A 24,945-nucleotide genomic window follows, 5' to 3' on the forward strand; every position below is an offset into this window, starting at 1 on the left:
GAACTAATAGTCAGTTAAATCCACCAGTTAAGCAGCTTATCTGTCTGTCCAACCCTGGGCAAAGTCCATGTGAAACAAGTAAAACTGCATAAACCTAGCCCTGGAGGGGCTTAAAACCTTCAAACAGCAAACCACATTCCTCAGAGAATTCTGGAGTGGTGGATTTACACTCATTTTCCCTAGAAACAGGGTACCTCTTTTTTTTTTTTCTTTTTGCAAAGAAATTACAAAATGTATTTATCTAGAAGTGGCATTTATATACTGAATTCTTCTTTTGCCTTAGAATGTTTTAAAAAGCCATATTCATTGTTAATGCATCTAAACAGCTGTTTCAAATCAATTCCATGGGAAAAATCACTAGTGCAAAATGCTGGCCTCATCAAATGATCGTGATGCTTTATCACTCTTAGAAATTAACTGCTAAGAGGGGCGCCTGGGTGGCTTAGTCGGTTGAGCGTCCGACTTTCGCTTAGGTCATGATCTCGCGGTTCGTGGGTTCGAGCCCTGCGTCGGGCTCTGTGCTGACTGTGAGCTCAAAGCCTGGAGCCTGTTTCAGTCTGTGACTCCCTCTCTCTCTGCCCCTCTCCTGCTCAGGCTGTCTCTCTCTCCTAGAATAAATAAAACATTAAAAAAAAAAGAAAAGAAAAGAAATTAACTGCTAAGAAATATAATTCTCAGGAAATGGGAAGCCTGGGAAAACTCAGAGGATAGGTAATTCTCTGAATTTGGGATATTTGCTCTGCAAACCTCAATGTTTTCTACTATAAGGGGTCATTCTGCAATCAGTCTTGCTTTTCCCCCCTTCTTGCTACCTAAGCCATGCTCCTCAAATTCCCTTCTCCCTAACTGCCCACCACTCCTAGGATTGGCTTTTCAGAAGAAACAATGCATGCTTGATAATCAATAGACTTCAAAAGGGAAACAGAAGACATTAGTCTTTAGGTGTTCAATGTTTAAGAACCTTCACTTTCTTCCTGGAAAACTGGTTGGTTGGTAGTGAAGGAGTTTCCTTTGCGTTCCAAAGGGAATAGGGACAGATTCCCCACCCTGAGCAGGAGAAAGGTCATGGTGCATACCCGCCTACCCACCTACCATGAAGATAAATAATTCAAAGTTAAGTCAACTGTGAACTACAAAGAAAATAAAAAGAAACACAAATTCCGACTTTTATCATGATGACTACTATATTGCTTGAAATACTATTTTCCCCAAAATACTGTTTGATGCCCCTGTTCACAAGTGACCTAAACATACTCCTGGTCTGCCTATGGGTAATCTAACCAAGGCTCCATAACCCCATTAGCACCATAAGAAATAGTACTAAAGGACTCAGCAGCTGGTTTGGCCACATCTATAATAAAATAACTTTTTAAGTTTATTTATTTTGAGAGAAAGCGTGAGAGGGGAGGGGTGGAGAGAGAGAATCCCAAGCAGGCTCTGTACTGTCAGTATAGAGCCCAATGCGGGTCTCAGTCTCATGAAACATGAGATCATGACCTGAGCCAAAATCAAGAGTTGGACACTTAACCAACACCCCATAAAATAAGTTTTAAATCCTGCCTTTGATTTTCCCCAGAATGAATTCTTAACTGTCCCTGCTTCTTTGTGTCACAAGCTCCTATTGCAAAAGCAGGACAGGCAAATCTCATTGGTGCATGTGATCTCGGCCCGCTGCAAAGGAGTCTGGGAAAGCAAGCATCTGATATTTTCAGATGTGTACTGAAATATCCAGATGTATACTATAATAGTACACAGGCTCTACCTCCCAGTAGACTCAAAAGGAGGATTTCTCCCAAATTAGAAAGGGAGTTCAGATGTCAGCTAGAATAATAATAATGTAACAGTACAGAATTATATACATTATCATTTAAAAGTGTATACTTTTAAGAAATAAGTTACACTTGTTCTTACTGAAAGATTCTAGAGATCTCTTAAGGATAGAATCAGGTTTGCTACTTCTTACCTTCTCTAACAATGGAAAGTTAGTGAGGCATATTATTTGGAAAGAATTGCATATAAAATTGCATATCCCAATAATTTCAGTAAATTATTTTAATTCTGGAAATAATTATTTTGCTCACGTGAAAAAGAAAATCATGTGATTCACATAGATAGGCTAAGGCCCATGGAATCTTCCTGGTTCATCTGCTTACCTACCTGTCTGTATTCTTAGACAAGTTATAAACTGTGAATGATACTATGTATGGCAAAAATATGCTATAAGGATTACATAGAATCCTACAAGGAAAGAGTTTAAAATAGTATGTGGAGCAGAGGGCTCAATAAATGTTATATTTTATTATATATACTCAGTGGTATAACATAAAGCCCATTTTTAATAACCCCACATGCTTTATCTTGATTCCATTTCATTTCATTAAAAGGCAATCTTCAACTACATGGAAAGGCTAATGATTTGATGTGTTACAGCAAGAAAAAAAACAGCACATTGGCTACTTTATCCTTTCAAAAATATCAGTGGAAAAAAAAGACCATTTCACCCACTATAGAATTATGGTTCTACAACATTGATTTTTTTTTTCAGAAGCAAAAGTACAAGTATAATGCAAAAATGGCCTCTCTCTCTCTCTCCTTGGCCCCCAAATATTAGGGTTGAAACAATAATGTACAAAGTTCAGCTGGACCAGCTCTGGATAGGTTACTGTCTAGGTTACTAACTGCATGGTGGAGAATGTCTCAACATCAGTCTCCACAGGAAATGCCTTACATTACACCCTGTATTGTGTTCTCTCCTAGAATATAAATTCATTGAGGGCCAGGTGCTCTGACCTCATTTGTGCTCAAGAAAAAAAAATCTGTAGGAAAAAAAAAAGAAAAAATCTGTAGAGAGGCACCTGGGTGGCTCAATCAGTCAAGCATCTGATTTCAGCTCCGGTCATGATCTCATAGTTTGTGAGTTTGCGCCGCCCATTTGGCTCTGTGCTGACAGCTCAGAGCCTGGATCCTGCTTCAGATTCTGTGTGTGTCTCTCTCTCTGTCCCTCTCCCACTTGTGTTTGCTCTCTCTCAAAAATAAATAAGTAAACATATGAAAAAAAAAAAAAAGAAAAAATCTATAGAAATGGAAAGTAACAAAATTATGACTAAAAGTTAGCACATGCCCAGTAGGGTATACTTAATGCCTTTCATAACAGAAAATAAACATGACTTGGGCAACATCTACAAAGAAACTGTTTTCTAGGAATCAAACGGAAGCCTAAGCCATGGTGATTATTTGACACATTCAATATATGTTACTGAGTGCCTTATGAAGCCAGGAGTTAACGGCTATGCAAGGATACATTAGACCTGGCCCTAATTTCTAGGAGTTTATAGACTCACAGGAGACCAAATATATCAGCTTTATAATCAAATATATTTTATATTTGTAAAAACGTTGGAATGTGACCACTGCACTGAAATGCTTAAATAAAACTTGTAAGAGATAAGAAAAGGGAGGAATTAATTCTTTCTAAATGCATTCCTTCTTTAAAAAAGATGAACTCTCTTGTTGATAAGAAAGCACCTTCAAATCAGAGCATCACTGGTGTCTGTCCCAAATGAAGTAGAGAAACTTCCTTTAGAGACAGAAACTAAACTTCTATGTTTAGCACAGGTGAAATTAACACTTTAGCAAATTAGGCTTAATATTGGTCTTTAACAAAACTTTATTACTTATTGTGGTTAGTAGTGAACTCGGTCTCTCTCCTCCCCCACCTCTCTGTCTCTCTCTGTCTCTCTCTCTCCGTCTCTCTCTCTCTCTCTCTCTCACACACACACACACACACACACACACACACACACACACACACACACACAACATAGTCCTTAACCTCAAAAACTATACATTAGATACAGAGGTATATATTTTCCAGTCTGGAAATCGGCGCTCTGAGAAACAGAGCCCCAAGACCCACTATCCAAGGCCTCTGACAGACTGTTACACCTTTCAATCAGAGATCAGGCACACGATTCGGAAAACAATCAGCCCCCTCAATGCTGCAGCTATTAGGAAGAGTTCACCGTACGCTAAACACCAGTGTGTATAACACCTCAAGACATACCCAAGTTCAGAGCTTCAATTCCGCACGGGGAGGAAAAAAAAAAACTTCCCATCTTGTTTTTAGAAAGAAATAGTCACCGGAACAGATCAACTTTAAGAGAAACAAAATTGCTTTCGTGTTAAAACTCTTTCTGGAGTTCTCCGATTTCATCCACTGTTGCTTTGGGAAGAGACAGGTGCTGGCTAAGGCACGGCCACCGCACGCACAGGGTGGCCGCCCCAACCCCCCACCCCCCTGGCTCTTGGGGGAGCAGCAAAGTGCCGCCTCCTGGCTGCTCACCAGCCCCCAAAACAAGTCTCTCTTGTGCCGTGCTTTTAAATACCTTCATTTCAAAATTAGATTTTGATTTTTTTTCTCAGGAACAGCAAAATCCCTGTTGAGCAACCACAACATATTTTACAAGTTAGATGAGTGTGTGCTGCCTTCCTGCTTTCTTTGCAGCTGTTACTTTGAAGAGGGAACATTCTGCTTCACAAACGAGAATGGAGGCTCTTATGTAAAGGAGGGATTTTGCTGCCTCTTGTCATCTGGGCGTCCTCTCTTTTTTTTTTTTTTTTTTTTTAATCATGTCACAAGTTGCTTAGAACATCGTCATGGGCAAACTGTGCAACAGCCCAGGAGTTTAAACGTTCACAGTTTCGAACCTGATGGAAAACAGAGACTAAGATATCGACCACGTCAGATCATGGCAAGGCACAGAAGAGCCGACTAGGCCTCATCTTTCCTCTTGTTAGAACCGGTTCACGCACCGTCTATGCAAGAACGTCGGTAAAAGGGACCCACGGCACAAACTGTTCATTTTAACCACCTATCGCAAGAACGTTACCACACTATTCACGTCATCTTTGACCATCAAAATACTTACGTGTCAACTTACACGTATCATACCTTTAATAGGGTAGCTATGAAGTCTATGACTTGTCAAAACATACAGGACAATCATAGGCTAATGTCTGCAAAGGAGTGTTTGGGTGTGAAAGTGTGGACTTATCACCACTGAAAACCCCACAGGTAGCAGGGACTAGCCTATGTTACAAGTGTAGCTATTTTCCTAACATTGCTCTGGGAATTTTATTAAAACATGGGAGCTAAAAGATTTTGGAGTTAAATACCATGCTTGGGAATTTGCATACAATTCCCAGGGGCAGAGGAATGCTCTGCTCTATTTGCTTCAACAAAGATCGACTGATGCCCTTTGCAAAACCCGAGTTGCCCATTTCTCAGGGAGCTCGTGGGGCACAATCTTCTGTTTGGTAGAGGAACTTAACCTCCCGTATTTACTATAAAACTAGGGCTCATCCACATCCCTGAAAGAACAACTTATCCTGTATAAGAAATAGATTATTGTGATGAAGAAAAACAGTACTTCCTATTACCCAGTTCAGAGCCCTCCCTGCCTCTCTCCCTCTCACTCTCCCTCCAATGGATTACCTTTACCTGCCCTCCACCTCACCCCGCTTTGCTCTAGGCTCCCAAGGCCTTTATCACAACACATCATATGGAAACTAATCATCTCTATATCTGTCTGCGCGACTCTACGTGTGCCTCAAGGGCAGGGAAACTGTGGGTGCTGCTCTTCAACCAAGTAATTAAAAATAAATTTTAACTGACCTGAACTGATATCGTAAGTAAGAGAGCCCAGGTTAGTAACAGCTTAAAATGGAATTCGGAAAATTAAAAGGTGTTCCTGTGAGCATTCCTGTGGCACAATTTATTATTCAAAGCCTCCATCGTAAATAGATCATTCCAAAGGTGGTACAGTTTGATTGCTTTATCCCTAGGCCTGACTTTTTAAACTAACTTTCCTCTCTATCAGTTTCTTTATCTCACAGGAAATGTCACTGCAATTTATAGTACTCTTTACATTTAGCTTCTCTAATCTTTTCAGGCATTTGAAAATGGCTGTCAGTGATAGCTAAAATATGCCACATTTTGAGAAAACATTTCGATAGACATACACCTATACATAGTAGGTGCTTCCTTGAGAGAAACGGTAAGCTTTAAAATAAAGCGAAAGCAGGGGCGCCTGGGTGGCTTAGTCGGTTAAGTGTCCGACTTTCGCTTAGGTCATGATCTCGCCGTTCATGGGATCGAGCCCCGCATCGGGCTCTGTGCTGACTGCCAGCTCAGAGCCTGGAGCCTGTTTCAGTCTGTGACTCCCTCTCTCTCTGACACTCCCCTGCTCACGCTGTCTCTCTCCTAGAAATAAATAAAACATTTAAAAAAAAATTTTTTTTAAATAAATAAATAAAGCAAAAGCAACAAGCTGCGAGTTTCACACAATGAACTCCGGTCTATACTTCTACGAATTGATTTCAACTGGCTTTACCTAATAGGACTTTATCAGTTGCAATCTTCCAAGAAAATATAAGGGTGTCTTCCTATGACACCATCTAATTTTGATCTTACTTGAAGTTGTCTCTAAGTGAGGCCTGGCCAAAAAAAAGGAGGGGGGGAGTCTAATGTGTCCAATCAAAGAGTGGTCAGTTATTTATTGAATACCTATTATGCTTAAGCACTGTGCTCTGGAAAGTACAGATACATATTTAAGTGCCATCAGCTACCACATATTACATAGGCAAAGTTAGGAAACAAAAATTAAGTGATCTATTTTAAATGACTTAAGACAACAACTTAAGAGTCATAAGATTCGGGGGGAGGGGCACTGGGTGGTTCAGCAGGTTAAACATCTGACTCTAGATTTCTGCTCAGATCATGACCTCACAGTTCATGAGATGGAGCCCCATGACAGCATGGAGCCTGCTTGGGATTCTCTCTCTCCTTCCCTTTCTCTCTCTCTCTCCTTGGCTCATGCTCGTGCTCGCTCGCGCTCTCTCTCTCTCTCTCTCTCTCTCTCTCTCGGTCTCCCTAAAAAATAAATAAACAAACATTTTAAAAAAAAAAGAGCTAGGAGATGGCAGTTTGATTAATTACCAAACGAAGAGACAAATACTACACAATCATGTCAAGAAGTAGAAAATAAGAACTGGGTAACGGTAATTTAATGAAGAATAATTTGAGCTAAACTGCATTTTAGTTGGTAGAGAAAATTGGAAAGGACGGACCAAGCACTCATGAGTATTAGCAAATGCGATGAGACACAGAAAGAGTAACTTTAGTGAAAAAAGGTTTCATGAGATAGAAATTTCTAGAGGAAGGGTGCTTGACACTAGGTTAGTAGTTTTAGTTCTTGAATGTCCAACCAAGATGGTTGAAATTTATTCTGAAGCTATTGGATAAATAAGTTGACTTTGATGGTTTGAAGCTTAAACTTTAAGCCAGTGGTTCTCAAAGTGTGGCCTAGATACCTTCAGTGGCAGCATCACCAGGGCACTGGCCCCATCTCAGATCTACGAAATCAGAAACTCCCAGAAGGGGACCCAGCAGCCCATATTGGAACAAGCCTTCTGGATAATTCTGATGTACACTCAAGTCCAAGAACCCCTGCGTTAAGCAAAGTAAAATAATCAAAGCCATGTATCAGAGACATCATTCTGAGGACAGTATGCACAACAGGAACCTGTGAGAACAGCATAAAAGAGAAGTTGCACAGTCAGTTCCAAGAAGACCAAAAAGAAAAGAAAGAAAATGTTTTTAAAAGATTTGCTATTTGACATTTACCAGCATTTCAAGATCACCTTTTAACGTTCTATTAAAGCTTCTCTCCTAGAAGCTTATCATAAAAGGAAATTAAAAATGACTAAGTCTTACAGTGGGGATTACAGCCTACTAGGTTTCTCTCCTCTTCTGAATAAGAAATAGGAAGATTTCGCATCGTGATACCTGGGTCAGGAGGGAATAGGGAAAGGAGAGCTAACATTTCCTGGAGACTTCTCTCTGTCAGGCTGTTGACATGCATTATGCTATTTCATCCTCACAAAGAACGTTATCATAAGCCAGGCTATCTTACTGCCCCTTTATATGGATGAGGACACCGGGGTTCAAGGAGGTGAAGAAAACTTCAAAATAACCAATAAGTAAACACAAAACAAGGAACTAAGTCTTTATGGTTCCTATATGAGGCCATCTGCCAGAAATCCCAAAGATTCCCACAGAAACAAAGAATTGATGTTATTTCCTATTCACTGGATGATAGAGATTCCTCAGAAATGTCCATATTGTGTATGTAACGATGACAACAGTCTGCAAATATTTCACTGATTCGATTTTGTCTGCCCCTCAACGTACTGTCTTCTTACAGACTTCCACGTCCAAAGGTAGGAGTGTCTGTTATCTGATCTCTTTTGGTGAAAAGTCTCCAAGCCTGGATGAAGGGCTTGAGGTCCAGCCAGAAAGAGGAAAGGCAGAAAACCCATCCCTGCCCCAGGGGTCTATGAAGGGATGGGTTTGAAAAAGGGAGGTTCTCCACATTTTCCAGTTTCTTCACTGGGAGCTTCACATCAGCAGAGGAAAGCCAAAGAGAAAAGGAATTCCTAGCACAAAGTCTGTTTCGGAATCTGTAAAGAGATTGCCTGGTGGACTACTGGCAATTGCCTTAAACTTGGAGGCAAAGATGTTCAGAGGGAGGGCTATACCCATACTTGGGGGGGTGGGGGGAGGTGTGGCCCAGTGGTCTCCAGTGCTCTCCTGGGTAGATTCAGAAGGGCACTGAGTGGCAGACCAGAAAGCTACTCACGCTCCTACTAAAGAAGGTGATCAAAGCTCTAGAGGCCAGGTGAGGAACAAGCCAGTGATCCAGGAGGCCTACAGGACCAGAAAAATCCAGCATTAGGGTGAGTACTCCAGACAATGGGGCCACTAAGTCCTTCCCAAGTGGCACAAGAGCAGATCACATAGTACGCCAACCCCAAGCATTAGCAGTGCGGACCAGCTTAGCCCTGGAGATGAGAGGAGCCCAAAGAAACTCACTCTTTCCCTTTCTTCTTGTTACTCCTACCCTCATCAAGGCGTTGTTTTTCTTATCTAGTATCTGGTACTGGACGAACACGTATATAGCCTTTATTGTATGCCAACCACTATTCTAAGAGCTTCATAAATTTAACTTATTTAATACAATCACAATGATGAATGGTTGGGACTATTATCGCCGTTCATGGATAAAAAAATAAGGGCATGGACCAGTTCAAAAGAGCTACTTGGTAGAGCCAGGAGTCAAAGCCAATCTCTGCTTCACCGTAGCACCAGAGCAAGCTTCCCACATGCTTGTTACCTAGAAGAGCTAAACTAACCACACTAAATTTTAAGCTAGACCACACTAATAGTTTTTTTTTTTCTCATTGGATATGTGAGTGCACAAGAGAGGAAGTAGGAGGAAGAAGATGAAGAAAACAAGAACAGAAAAAACTGCATGGCTACTCACATCACCTGTTCACAGAAGAGTTTCAACGTACACATATTTTCAACTTCGGGGCGGGGGGGATTGCAATGGTGGCAGTTCACATAAATCCTAAGCATCCCTCCAAAAGCTTCTAAAACAGGCCAGATCCTGATGTGAGGGATGAGGACTCACTGGCACCACTGTGCTTCTCTTACCTCATGTGGTTACCACTGGAAAGCTCAAATACAAGCACTGCTTGGACCTAAGTGAAATCAAAAGACCTGCTATTTCTCTATTTTTTTTAAATTTGTAAACATTTATTTACTTAGTTTGAGAGAGAGTGTGTGCGAGCATGCACACGTGTGAGAGAGGGGAGAGGCAGAGGGGGAGAATCCCAAGCAGATTCCATGCTGTCGGCGCAGATCCCGATGCGGGGCGTGAACTCTCTCTCAACCTGAGCCAAAACCAAGAGTCAGATGCTTAATGGACTGAGCCACCCAGGCGCCCCTATTACTTTTAAAGAAAATAAATTTTTATTTTTATTTTTTAAAAAGGAAAAACGTCCAATTTGACAAGTGTCCGTCAGTTATGTTTAACTTTTTCTTCAAAAGTCAATAAGAAACGCTACCCTCCTTCAACAGACCAAAGCTTCGTTGAAAGGCCTTCAAGGACACTGTGCAGGGAGGTCATAGCTCCCCTTCAGGAACATCTCACACCCTAACCAACAGAGAGACCCAACTAACACCCAAAACAACCGAAGGCAAACCAAAGGGAGACTGGATAGAATACTAAACGGTGAATGCACCGTTTTCAGAAATATACTGCAATGTTTAGAAGGAAAATGAACCGACTTAAAATAAGTATCAGGACTTTTAAAGGCTTCATGGGGTTCCAATAATTTTTTTTCCCTGATGAGATATTACCAAATGCCATCATCCCGCTTCCTGATGGGCAGGAACATGGGACACACAGCCCGGGAAGGTTGGCGGGCGTATGATATTGACAGGACTTCATCTGAGATTTGGTTCCATCTTTCAAATCTCACATGCCACTGAATAGGTCCTAGGATGCGGTGTTAGTACAATATCTGTAAAAAAATGATTCTTTCAGGGAGGAGGAAAAAAAAGAACAGTGCTTTCAATGTTCAGTATCCTTTACATCTGCTGCTCAGCTGGAAACACTGTTAAAAGGCCATTAGAACCTTAAGGTAACAGACCTCCAATGCTATGAAAGCCATGGAGCAATTTGCTGTTTGTGTTAGGAGGATCAGCCCCAACTACTTCCTTTTCAAAGGCTGAAAACAGCTTCTGTCATGAGCCGTGAAAATCAATTCCACAGTAACAGGGCTGAAATGTGGCTTACGGTGGTATACCTACAGGCTGGCGCTGCACACCAGAGCCTCCTTCTGGGCGTCTGTGGCACCTTCCAGAAGTCCGGGCCAGCGGCTGCCGAGCCGTGCCTGGGAGGTAGTGAGCAGCACGGGACTTCAGGAACCTTCGGGCTTATCTCTTAGGACACTGGTTCTCTCTACTGCTTAATTAGGTTAAAATCGGAATCGTCCCCCTGAAGGAAGATGGCTTGAGGAGCTGTGGATCCGAGAAAAGCCTGCTCTGGAAGCCTGCTCTGGCTGATTCGTATTCCATCTATTTTTCTTGATTACAGTAGTTGTGAGCGAGGCTCCTTTTTTCCAAATAATACTGCTTCAAAGCCTTGCAGAACGTAGAGCCTTTATAAACTTTTTTTTTTCAAATCCAAGGTCATACTTTCGAAAATAAATATTTCAGGAGAATCACGATGGCCTGTCAAGAGTTGCACTTTACCCAAACGAATGGCTGGGAAGGTTAAAATTCACTTTAAAATGCATTACAGGTTTTTCACTTATAGGAATTTGCCATTCCAGTGATAAAACGCAACCTTAGTTACCACTCAGAATTAAGATCGTTACAACCTATGGTTTTATATACAGGCAACCCTTTGTGAAACTGAAAACCTTTCTATAATTTACTGAGGGTGTTCTGGGTAAGAATCAACTGCCACTCTTAAATCATAGCAATCAGCTTACATTTTCGCATGTAACTTCTTATAATAATATTTATCTGTATGTCAATAACCCAGGCTGAGAAACTGATTCAAAGTTAATCTCTTAAATTAATATCACAACAAAATAAAAAAGTATAATTTTATGGGGTTTTTTGCTGCGAATCTGTGATGTATTTGAATTGCTCTGTCAACTGGAATTTCAGTGTGATTATATATGTATTCTTGACTAAAGTAAAAAAATGGATTTATATAATTTTTATACAATTTTTATACAATTTTGTCTTTGGTACAAAACACATCATAAGGATCTATGATTTTAGTAAATCTTCAAGTTATTTTTTTTAAAGAAGGGAAGGTAGTAGTTGAAAAGAAATTATCCATAATAATTTTGTTGTTGATGACATAAGATTTGCCATTTGTAACCTATTTTATATTCAATTGAAACTGACCTTTTTTTATGAGAGCCATGTGGTAATATCAGTGAAATGAATATATTCTTTATTGCGGTCATATAAAAAGACTGGCCTATGCTTTTAACATAGTACTTGACCTCCTGATGTCTAAATACCCCCAAGTCTGTGAAAGAATATTAAATAAGATACCACATAATCAAATGAGTAGTAAAAGTACAATAAAAGCCTTTCACACATTAGCACTTGATAATGTAAAAGTAACAGTAAACTTCGTTACCTAAGTTAAAATATAAATATATAGCTGGAGGTAAACTGTAATAGATCAAGGAGTGTTCAGGGATCCTCCATTTCCAAATTATTAATACCTTAAAAACACAAAATCTTATTTTCCAAATAGAGCTCCCAATATGAAATAGTTTTTTAAATTCTTCAAAAACCATTTGTTAAAACTTCTGCTGTGAAAAAAGGAAAAGAGATGGTAGGCATCTTAAATTTTATCTTTTTTTAAGCTTTAAAAACTCACAATCATTGGAAGTTAGAAGAAAATAGGATAAGCAAATGCTAAAGTATTTTTTAAGCATTTTCTTGCTTTTTTAGGAAAAAGTCCTATCATTTTAAAATATCTATAATGTCTAGAAGCACACTGGCTTTTTTCAAGTTCATTTCAAAGGTGCAATTGACTTTGAGCTATCCTGACCCATGAAGAAAATAATCACTGAAAATTATTCATTTTAAAAGGATGATCTCGAAGTATTTTCTTTGCAAGAAAATATTTGCCTCAACCTCACTGGAACCTTAAGAGGAAACATCTCTAGTTCTCTGAAATTCAGCTGAGAAGCACTGGCCCTTGCTAATCTCTGCTGTCCTGGGGGCACAAAAGAGGAAGCCAATTTCTCAAGAAATCCAAGAGCTGTAATAAGGAGCAAACACACTAGCCGATCAAGCCTACAGAACACAGGTGTGCATGCCCTGAATGTATTATGCTACATCTTTAACTGAATGTGTATAAAAATGAAGACTGACCAGCTCTAAATGTAGTCTCATTGCATAAGAGTCTAGAGGTCAGGGGAAAATGGCTAGATCTGCATTTAGTGCAGGAAAGAGAGCTCAAAGAGGGAGTAAAGAGATGGAATCACTCTTCACCAGAAATCTTCTGAATAGGACCCAACCCTCAAAGAAATGAGTCATGAGTCATACCCAAAGAAAGCCTGTCACATTAGCAAAGAACAGGGATCCAACAGTAAAAAAAATAAAATTAAATTTTAAAAACCTAAAAACGTCAACCAGTTCCCATTTAAAGCAACCTGGTTCTCTCCTACTCATGCAGATGTGCCCTTGCAGCAGAGTTGGGGCCATTCGTAGGTAGTTACGGAATGAACTGATCCAATCGCTCTCTTTCCCTTAGTCCCCCTAGTGGCCAAAGTGAGCATCTGCGAGAAGTCAGAGGCAATGGGGGAGGGGGAGGAGTGAGATGCAATTTGAATCAGAGACACTTTGTGGGTGGAGATTTTTACCTAAAATCAAGATGAGAAATGACAGAAATCATTGCCCAAATGTAACTGTCTCCCCTGACGAAATCCTGAATATAAAGCCACAGTGAATGCACCCAGAGTTTGCCTCCGAGAGACTCAAGAGACGGTGCCTAGTCCAACAGCATCACCATCACCTGGGAATTTGTAAGAAACAGCAGGTATAGGCCCCACCCAGGCACAAGGAAAACAGAAACTTCGGGGGTGGAGCCCAGGCAGGAGGATTTAACAACCCCTCCGGTAATTCTGACGTTTGATAAAGTTTATGAAGCACAGCCTCAGCTAATCACTTCCCTTCTCTGGATGCACATTGGAAATACTTGGGAAAACTGAAAAAGAAAGAAAGGAAAGAAGGGAATGAGCAGGACAGGAAAAAGTGCCCCATCCCAGAGCAATTAAATCAGAATATCTAAAGATGGAGCCTAAGGTTTTTTGGGGTTTTGTTTTTTTGTTTTGTTTTTTTTTTAATACTACCTCACATGATTCCAGGATAGCCCTGGCCTTTTCCAACTCAAAAGAGCCAACTGTTAAATTTTCAGGAATTTTGTAAGCTGCTTGTGAAACTGTTAGTGGCTTGAAATCCGTCATGGTGGGAACACACCACAGAAATTGGCAAATGCTGCAAATCAGGTCTTCCCACACCCTACTCTCCTGGAAGCCAACTACTAAGCATGCGTCAGTTCACCACTGGCCAGAGTTGAGAAATACAGGACACAAGTAAAAATGCCAAATGCATAATTAATTCAGATAATCTGAGTAGTTCTTCTCAATTTCTCCATTACCCTCAATTCCTGGAGATTCTTATGAATACTACCAAGCAATTCAGTGGCCATATACTTAAGGAAGGTGCACATCAGCCCCTGTATGAGGGTGTAGCCATCACGGGTCCAAATCAACAGCCATGGTCTCTTCCAGGCACCAGCACGGTAATTCCCGGGTGGGTAAATCTCCTGGGGAACGTCTGAGTTAGTTCATCTCATCAATGAGGAGATAAAGCTGGGAAGAAATAGCCCAGTGTGTACCTGTGGGCATCGCGATGGAGTCTGACTCTTAGTATTCCAGCAGCCATCTTGTTTCCGTAATGGAGCGGACCTGGTAGATAGCAGACAAAAGATGGAGAGAACCCGGGACCCTCATGAAAGTGTTAGCTTCCCACTTTCTCACATGCACAACTGCTCTGTACTGGATCCTAAGTGAAATGATGGCTCTCCCTGATTGTGGAAGCCAGCCAATTGAGGATTTTTTGTGACCTGCTGCCAAAAGTATCTTAAATGACACAGATGATTTCAGGCAAGAATTTCAACAGCTTGTCTTCTTTAAACCCTTTCATTGGAACTTCTGGGTAGCAGGAGTAACGTTTTTTAAGGTTTTTTTTTTTCTTTTTAATGTTGCCTCTTCCCTGCTGACCTCATTCCCCCCTTCTCACCTCTTCACCTCATCTCAGTCCTTGGCATCTCAGGCTTTAGGATCTAAATCAGCCCCCTGACTATCTTCCTTCCCTCCTCCTGGGCCTTTAATGATCTTTATGCTATTCCATCCTGTTTATAGTGCTTGACCAATCTAAACACAATACTGTCACCTTGTCATTTCACTGCCAGGAACCCAGGATGATGACCTACTTCCTGCTCCATGAAGCCTAGGGTTTTCAAGGCCCATCAAAAATACAACCCCACCCTATTTGTTCAATATTGTTTCTCACAAATTCTTAATTGATCCCTTTCTGTAGTATCCTCCACACGTATTACTTTCCTTAAACATTTCACCCCACCCCAAATGCCTTCTTCTTTGATGACTGTTTATCAACTGCGACCCATCCTTCAATGTCTCTGTGGTAAATTTTGTGTCAGTTTGACCTGCTTAAGGGACACCCAGATAGCTAGTAAAACATTATTTGTGGGTGTGTCTGTGAGGATGTTTCTAGAAGAGATTAGCATTTGATTCAGTAAAAGGAGTGACCAGTGTAAGGAAACATCATTCCCAAACATCATGGCCCAAAGAGAATAAAAAGGTGGAGGAAGAACAAATTCCCTCTCCCTCTACTTTAGCCCAGACATCCATTTCTCCTACACTGGGACATGAGAGGCCCCGGTTCTCCAGCCTTGGAATCTGAGACTTACACCACTACCCCCACGGTACTCCACCCCACCCAAGGCCTTCAGCCCCAGACTGAATTACACTCCCTTTCTGCTGGGTCTCCAGTTCACATACGTCAGATCATGAGGCTTCTTGGCTTCCCGAATCTCCAGGGCTACTTCCTATTGTAAATCTCCTCAGATGTAGACCTATATCTGTATCTGAATCCTATTGCTATTGTTTCTCTAGAGAACCCTGACTACTGTAGTCCAAATTAAATTTCACCTCTTCTTCTCAGCAAGGTCAAATCACGCTCTTCATTTTGTGATTCCTGTTGTTACCTCCACTAACATATTTGGTACTTATGTCATGGACACAGAATTGTGTAAATATTGGGGAGTGAAGTGACGATTTAATTAATTCTTCAATTTAGTAAAACCTTTAAGTTTTTAAGTTTTTTTTTTATACGCTGCCATGGAACAAAAAAAAAAAACTGTGATTTAACTTTCAAAACAAAATACTGAGTTGAGTTATGTCTCCACTAAAAAGCACACATACACTATGTCAGAGTTATTTACATGGCCTTGTAAACTCAAGGATTGTTTCCGGAATGCATACTTCTCTCTCTCAATCCCTCTCTCTTTTCCACATATACAGACACTAGTTCGTACTCATTGTCCATCACATAGTACATGTTCAGTTAATGACTTTTGATTAATGGTCTCTTGGTGGTATCAAACTTACCTCCTAAATATTTCTTTTTTTAAACAAAGTATAATTGACAAAAAATTTTATGTAAGTTTCAGATGCACAACATAGTGACCTGACCTTTGTAAACACTGCAAAATGATCACCTCAGTAAATCTAGTTACCATCCACTACATACAAAGTTAATTCAATATTTTTGACAATATTCCTGATGCAGTATACTAAATCCCCAAGATGTCATAATTCTACATTGGGACTGCTTGTTCCCCTTTACCCATCACACCCCCTGCCCCTCCTCCCGTGTGGCCACTACCAATCTGTTTTCTGCCTCTAAGAATCTGGGTTCTGTTTTGTTCGTTTTTTGTTTTTTTTTTTATTCTATAAGTGACATCTCATGGTATCTGTCTCAGTCTGATTATTTCACTCAGCTTTTAAATACTTCTTGAATCTTTCTACTTCATTCCATTTCCAGGCACCACTCTAGTTCAAGCTAACATCTCCTCTTCCTGTATCTGCTTTTGCTCCCCTGCAAGCCATTCTCTAGAGAGTGTCCAAGGTAACATTTCAAATCAAGTCCAATCCTGACTGAAACACTTCTTCAATAGCTTCTCACTGCCGTAGGCTAAAGGCCAAGGTCAGTACAGTGAGCTCCAGGGATGTCAGGGCTGAAATCCTTAAGAGACAGGACCATGAGGTGGCAGCCAGACACAGAGAGCTCTATTTGGGTGGCATTCTGACAAGTTGCCTGGGAGAGGAAGTCCCTCATAGCTTGAGGCCTTGTAGACATAACAGAGGGACCACTATCAGAAGGGAAGAAGGTTCAGGAACTCCCAGAGAGGGAAAGGGGATAAAGTATCTAGGCAATGTTGTTTGGCCGTAGAGTGGCAAGGGCAGCAGCTTGGGCTTCTGGGGTTTTTGGAGATTTTTTTTGGTTTTTTATTTGTTTTTTGTTTTCTGTTTTGTTTTTTGTTTTGTTGGCCCCAGGTTCATCATATAAATGGCTAGCAGGCCGGCGTTCTGCAGCTTTGCAGGATACACAAAACAGGCAGGCTCTAAATAGTTAAAAATCCATTTCTTTGGGCTGTGTTTAAAACAACCACATGCATAAAAACTGGACTTTAGCACCCACAGGTTTTAGAGCCAAGGGTCCGCACCTGCAAGGAAAAAGCAAGCCAGAGGGCCAGGCTGCATGGGCCATCTTTGGATGGTGTATGCAAGTCATTAACCAGGCCCGAGGGCTCTCTGGTCTCTCTCACACCCTTTCTATTCACAGGCTGTTTTCCCCAGGTTCTGAACTCCTCTCATGCTTTCAGGGTCTTCTAACTATACAGGTACTGACTGTTCTGCACCCACTGCCCACTGCTCTTCCTCAAGGAACCATTTCCTAACCCTGTGATTCGATACGATTAAATGCTTTCACAGTGCCCACGTATGTCAGCCATTCATCGTGAGTGGTGCCCTTTGTTGCCATTTCCCTGCTGGGATTACATACACAGCACCTGGCACAGTGAATCACACATACTAGGCATACAAAACAAATATTCATTGGATGAATGGAAAAGAAACGCCTAAATAAAATACAGAAGGAGTTATAAAATAAACCGACAACCTGAATAATGTATAAATGTGGAATCAGATTTCTATTTTTCTTTGTTACTAACTGGTGTATTCATTTAAAAAATATTTTTCATCCAGGGTTATTAAAAGCTCTTAAATACTGCCATTCGGGATTATTAGAATTTTTAAACCTTTACCCCAGACTTATTGCTATGGAACCTTTTCTTTACAAAATTTATTACGAAACTGACTCCCATCCCAGGGAGTCAATTACACTTTCCAACAGTATCATGTAAATAAGTGAAAATGGAGTAATGCTGAAGAAATCTATGAAGCTACACAAAGTCGAATTACATCCAGCCAAAGAGTTTAGAAGAGCAGAATCTGGTGTGCAAAGACATATAAAGAAGCACTAAGAATATTCAGTATTCCGTTTACATTGTCAAGACAGCTGGCCTTGCTAGAAGTCTTTTGAGAGATGTGAATTAAGGGGGAGAACGTCTTTTGGAGGCTTAAAATATAAGACTAATCTAATAAATTATTTTATCAACATTTCCCTTCCTACAATTTCTATCCTAAACTCATATTTCTGTACAAATATAGTGAATGAACTGTAGGTCACTTTGGTTTAAAAGGACTCAATAATTTTGTATTTTGTAAGTGTTCATAAAACTCACCCATAATCGTAAAAGAACATTAGTCACACTCTTACATAAATTATGATGCAATGTTTATACTATAATACTTTAAAGGACATAATGCTGTATATTTTAAATCACTGTTGATAGCGGCCTACATTCCTACTCAGAAGCTATTAGCATGTGGTACAGTTAAAACATAGGAGTTTTATGTGAAAAAGTTTATCAGGCAACTCAAATGAACTCTTGTTCTCAATGATGACACATTATCCTCTAATTTAATCAACTAAGATAGCTCTGTTTGCAAGGATCATTCTAAAATTAATTCCCAAATCAAGAGTTTAACGAGTGGCACTCCTAATAGCCCAGATTTTAGATTGCTTTGATACCTGGAATTAATGTGATTCTTTTAGAAATCTAGTGACTCAACAAATCATAAAAAAAAAAAAAGAAAAAAATACATTTGAAGTCCAGCTAACTCACTTAGACCTCTCACACGGTTTCTCAAAAAGATTTTAAAGACAGCTAACTACAGAGAGAGCAACGAAATGAGAAACCTATGAAGCAGGCAGTTGAGTGGAAATTAAATAATTTATTTCAAACTAGGTATTTAACGTGTCTAAAAGGTAAGAATTGCCAAACACTTCTTTTTCTGTTTATGTTAATGTGATATCTACATGAAAATGGGGGGATATGAAAATGGCAAATGTATTAGATTAGTTGGGGGGGGGTGCAGAGGGAGAGAGGACAGGTTCCCTGGGAAACCCACCACAGAAAGGAAAGGACTGTTGTACAAAGACCAGGTAAAAAAAAAAAGCATTACAAACTCTAAAATTTGAAAACACTAAAGAACTTAAGAAAGTCAGTAGTATATCAGCAGAAAACAGTAGTCTTTTCTTAATTTGATTTTGAAACAGATTTTTAGAATATTGAGATTAATTTGCATTAAAGAGACAGGAAAGAGTTTAATGCTTTATTATCCACCTGTAGCCCAACTCTCCACCTGCAACACAAAAACAGACAAAATACTGAGAAAACAATTACATTTCCTTCCTAATCTACGGAGATAAACGTCCCTCCTCCCTCTACCCTATGATGACTTCCCGCAGCAAACTTTGGTGTACTAACCCAATATTCATCTAGGTCCAGTAAAATGAAAAATACCAACACATGTTCTTTAGTTTCCATCTTTATGTAACTACATAGATACAATTAAAAAATCAATCGGGGGGCGCCTGGGTGGCTTAGTAGGTTAAGCGTCTGACTTTCGCTTAGGTCATGATCTCGCGGTTCATGGGTTTGAGACCCGCGTCGGGCTCTGTGCTGACTGCCAGCTCAGAGCCTGGAGCCTGTTTCAGTGTCTGTGTCTCCCTCTCTCTCTGACCCTCCCCTGCTCATGTTTTCTCTCTATCTCTCTCTCTCTCTCTCTCTCCCCTAGAATTTAAAAAAAAAAAAATCAATTGGGAAGTACATACATGCCCAAACAATTTAGTGATGGTAGCATGGCCAATTCCTGAGAACATAAAATTCAACTACAAAGCGATTTTGAAAAATTGTCCCTGTTGCAAGTAAATAGAAAAACATTCAGCATGAACTATGAGGGAATACACATGGTGACTGATAATAGCAGGCTATACACCCATTGGTGAGGAAAGAATTGATTTTGCCTGCATTCATTCAACAAATGCAGAATGGCAGTGGGCAGGATTAAGTCTATGACTCCAGTACCTGGAGACAGATTGCCTGGGTTGGAATTCTCACCTCACTGCTTTCTAGCTGAGTCATCCTTGGGCCAGTTAATTATTTAAGTTTCTCTGTCGCTCAGTCTTTTCATCTATAAAATGGGGATAATGATGAGATCTACAAAGTTATTAAAAGGAATCAATAAGTTAGTATTTAATGTTTTAGAAGCAGGTAATGTTTAAATAGGGGCTGGGGTACATAGTAATCTCTACATGAGGGATGATTAAATATGACTGCATTAGATAACTAATGGAAAAAGTGGACATGTAGGCCAATAAGTCACCATTAGTCAGCTCTGAGGGGTTATAATGAATGACTCCAAGAAGGCTCAAGACATAAAATACTGGCCCAGTAAGCATAAAACAGCATTCCCTGAAATGCCCAGTCTTTGAAGAAGATGCTCTTTTCAGTTCTTGAGTTCTTTTAAAAGTTTAGAGCCATAAAGAGGAGTTGGGATGGGAAAATGAGAGAACATTACCGATGCTCAAAGAAAGACTGGGATGTTTCATACCTACCTTTGATCAAAACAACACCCCTAACAAAGAACTTGACTTACTGCTCAATCCCTTCCCAGAAGACAGAATAAGAGAAAATAAGCATGTACACGGGGAAGGCTCTGGGCTAGTTATCTGGAAACATTTTGATACCACGAGAATTACTAAGTATCAGAATGGATTGCTGAAAGGGGGTCAGGAGTCTCCCCCTTCTCAGGCCTTTCACACAGGACAGATAGTCTATCTGATCTGCCTGGGATGGCTTAAAATCAGCGCTGAGTGAAGATTAATGGTGCAAACTGGCCCTTAAAGGCCTCCCAAGCACTCTCTGAGAGTATAACTTTATATATTACCCATCACAGCCCCTCATCTATGGAGTTTGAAGAACTCCCTTTTATCCTAGAAAAGGGCAACACTATTTCACAATTGTGAGTTCTGAGTAAAACTTTAATAATGTCATGATGAAGCATAATGTCCTTATTACTTCTCAGTTATTTTACCAGGCAAACTACCTGCAAATATCTTTCAATTAGAAACAGCTCTCATGAATCTAAATTATAAACAGCAGTTCCTTTAAATTCATGTTCCCTGGCAGACTAATGGCATATGCCATTTCTCAAGCAAACCATTAAAAGTCCAAATAACGCAAAGGATGAAAAGAGAATTTAAGGAAAGGATACCCACCATATACTTGATAATAAAATGTCAATAGTATCAGAACTAGGGAAGAGCCAAAGAGTGTTTTTCTTTAATAATGGGACATATTTCCTCAATGGTTATTCCAACAACAACACGTAGCACTGAGTAGTTCACGTTGAAATATATATATATATACACACACATATATATATACATACACACACACATATATGGATATGTATACATACAACGATCTTTTAATTCATTGTCTTCCTACCAGATGTGCCTCTGACACCACAGTGACCTGTATCTTGATCATTTCCACCAGTATCAAAGCACGCTACGGTTAGGCAAAGTCAACAGTACCCCTTGGTCCTAGAAAGTGAGTTTAACAAAGTGCACGTTTTAGAATTTAATAGCTAATTAGTGAGCACTGTAATTGTCAGGAGGTGGAGGGAAAGAAGAAACCAAAAGAGCTGTAGTTAAAAATCTACTAAAGGATTTATTTTAACCACTGGAAATGTTCTCGGGATAGTAAATGGTTGAGTGCAGAAACTATTTACCCTAAAAACCTTCACTTTGATATTAAGAAGATTGCCTCATGAAAGTCCCATAAGCCACTAAAGAATCCCGAAGCAATTTAAAAATACTCAACTATTTTCTTCTCTGAGATATCATACCTGAAATCATGCTGGGAAATATCTGTGCGTTTAAAAGATGCAGTCTGAAAAAGCCCAGATTAGAGGAGAAAAAGTTCCTAGAAGCAGTGAGCCATGCTATCAAACCTTTTAAAAGTTGAATTCCCTGAGATTTGGGGAGGAGGAAAAAAGCAAAGCTGATCCTTATCAATTAATTAAAAAGAATGAAATAACAGTAGACAAAGGGTAAGGAGAGTTAAGAAACTTAAGGAGCTGTGGGGGCAGTCGCTCTCTATTCAGTGATTAACAAATTAAGGAGTTCTGGAAAAACGAGGGGAAGTGACAGGATAGCAAAGTAGACTTATAATTCACCACGGGTTCCGCCTCCGACTCACCAGAGGCTGGCTACGTCTGGCTCAGAATTGGAAAAGGCTCCCCGTGCACACTGCTCGGGGCTGCTGGCGTCGGCATGGGCTATTTTTTCCCCCAATGCCTCAACTGATCCAAATGTGTTCATGTCGGTGTAAGTGCACACCTTCACTGGCAGCGTGTGCAGATCAAGCGTAACAAAATAGCAACTGCATTACGTATGGAAACGGGGATGCTTTAAGAAATCTGCAAGAAGCTTGCCCCCCCCCCCCTCGACCAGCTCTTTGGCCACACGCAAGGAGGCTGGTGGACGCTCGGCGTTCCGCTTCGAGCATCTGAGGTCACCGAGGACTCGGGCGGCCGGGATGGAGCGGCCCGCGCCCTCGCGGCAGCCCCCGGCCTCGCGCAGCCTGATTCTCGCTCCCCGACACGTTTCATTCACAGAGCAACAGAGAAGCTCCGATTCGGTTGGAGCTAAGAGCCGGAGAACACGCACTCGGGCAGCCGCGCAAGTTGCCGGAGACCGAGTGCTCCCCACACGCCGCCGGCGCCCAGAAAGGGGGTGCGGGGGGCTCCCGGGCTCGCGCTGCGGGAGTGCCGGTGGCCCCGCGGACCCCGGGACGGACCTGCCCGCGAGCCCCCCGCCAGAGCGCGCGCAGCCGCTGAGAACGGGCGGGCGGCCGAGCCCGCGCTCGGGTCCCGGGCGCCGCGCCGGGTGCCGGGGTGTCCTCCGAACCGCGAGTGACCAACCGCAATCTGGACAGCACGGAGGACCCGTAACGCGAAAGCCCGCGCCAGCCCCGAAACCGACGGCCCAAGGACTGCCCCCTCCAACCCAGCCCGGAACTGGCGACGTCCGGGGGCCGGGTCCCCCGCTGGGGTCCCCCCCGCCGCGCCCGCCCCCGGCCCGGGCGCGCTGCGCTCTGCCTCCCGGAAGGACCGGGAGAGCGCGGCGAGCGGAGCCCTGCGCGTCTCTCCGCCGCCCCCGCCAGCGCGAGGGCGGGAGCGGGGAAGGCGCCACTCAGACTGTGGCGCTGGGCAAACTGCGGCCGCAGTTCTTCCAAGTTTGCCTGAGCGCGGGGCGCGGTATGGGCGCCCCGCTCGGCGACCTGCCCTCGCGCCGCGGCCGCCCCCGGGCGTCCCGCGCTCCCCCGCCGGCCCGGCCGGAGCCCAGGGCGAAGGGGGCGCACGGGCGCCGGAGCCGAGGGAGCGCGGGCGGGCGGGAGGGAGGACGCTCCCGCGTGTGCACACAATGAGGCAGCCGAGACGCACACCTTCCCCGCGGGAGCGGCCGCGCGAGCATCCGCCGCCCGGCGCGGAGGGAGGCGCGGCGTCCGGGAGAGCCGTGCCGGAAAGTGAACCCCAACTACTCAGCAACAGGGGGAAGGAGGAGGGCGCCGGGCGGCCCGGTGGGGAGGGGAGGGGAGGGGGGAGCCGTGCGGCCGCCGAGGGCTGCAGCCTGGCGGGCCGCGCGCCCGCGCTTACCTGCGATCTCCTGGTAGGGGATGTCCGCCAGGCTGAATCCCTTGGCACCGTACGCCTGGCGGACCTCGCCGCAGCTCCGAGCCTTCACCTCCGCCCTGGCCGGGAGGGACAGCAGCAGCCCGGAGATGGGAAGAATCACAGCCCCGATCCAAGAAGTCATGGTGCGGCGTCCAGATCCAGCTCGGTAAGCCCCGGGGCCCGTGCGCTCTTCACCTTGCCCCTCGAGCTGAAAGCCCGCCAGAGCCCGCGGCGCGCTCCTCGCCGCTGCCCAGCGTCACCCCCTTCCGCCAGCCGAGGGGACGAGCAGCGCAGCCCTCTGGACTGCGCTCAGCAAACTTTTATAAGCCAGATGGAGGACGGCAAGCCAACCGGGGCTGGCTGGGAAAACAGCCGCCTTGCTCCTCTAGCCCCCCCAGATCGAAAACGGCGCGACCAAAACGAGGGAGAGAAGGCAGAGGAGTGTTTAAAAAACCACCATGGGGCTTCGGGGCTGCGATCCGACTTCCGAGCCGCAGAATCCGAGAGCGCTGCGAGCTCGGCTCGCCCGAAGGTGCAGCCAAGGTGGGAACGCGCGCCGGCTCTCCCGGGGAGGGAGGCGCACCGGCGAGCGCGAGTGTGTGTGTGTGCGCGCGTGTGTGCCGGGGCGAGCGCGGGGTTCCTGGGGACGCGTGTGCGTGGAGGTATGTGTTGGGGATATACGGGATCCGGGGGAAACCTCAGCTTCACACAGGCTGAGGGAGCCTGTGAGAGTCCTCCTGAAATAGGAAGAGAGAAATCCCGGAGCCAGACACTGGAGGCTAGGGGGAAGGAGAAAGGAGGGGAGAGGCAGAAACGTGCTACACTGAGCACAGCCGAAAATCAGGGGCAGAGTCGGAGGCAAAACCTGGACTGGATCTCCTGCCACTCGGTGGAAGGGAAGAGGGAAGAAAGGAAGCGGTTCTGTTTCTCACCCCCTTCACATCCTTCATACTGATCCCAAACGCTTCCTCCAATGACCCAAGTAAGTAATCTGGGGAGATAAAGTATTTTAAGTCATTACCGCATCTGTTATGAAGCCATGCTTTTGTGGACTTAAAAGACCACGCAATTCCAGTTGTTGCTCTAAATAGGGGTAACAATTTATGACCTACTGAACCACAAAGCCCGCGTAGAAATAAACGTATAGAGGAACCCCTGAGCTTCAGAGCACCACCATCGCTGTAATCAATTGCCTCATTTCTCTTTAGGAAGTGTTTATTTTCTAAAGACAGTGTGTGCACACAGAGAGCAGTAGGGTTT

The 24,945-nt window shown here is 43.0% G+C and overlaps 1 protein-coding gene across 1 annotated transcript in view; it reads right to left on the reverse strand.

Annotated features, from left to right (window-relative positions):
- Nucleotides 1-24,457, reverse strand: part of LOC120220520 (glypican-6-like) — a gene marked incomplete at its 3' end in the record, with an annotated part of 566,313 nt that extends 541,856 nt beyond the window's left edge. Inside the window, exon 1 of the mRNA XM_039217650.1 lies at nt 23,668-24,457. Coding sequence (XP_039073581.1) covers nt 23,668-23,827 — 160 coding nt within the window. The remainder of the gene's footprint in view (nt 1-23,667) is intronic.
- Between the last annotated feature and the right edge of the window lie 488 nt (nt 24,458-24,945).

This window comes from Hyaena hyaena, unplaced genomic scaffold (assembly GCF_003009895.1).
Source record: "Hyaena hyaena isolate Hyena2069 unplaced genomic scaffold, ASM300989v1 scaffold_703, whole genome shotgun sequence".
Classification (NCBI taxonomy): domain Eukaryota; kingdom Metazoa; phylum Chordata; class Mammalia; order Carnivora; family Hyaenidae; genus Hyaena; species Hyaena hyaena.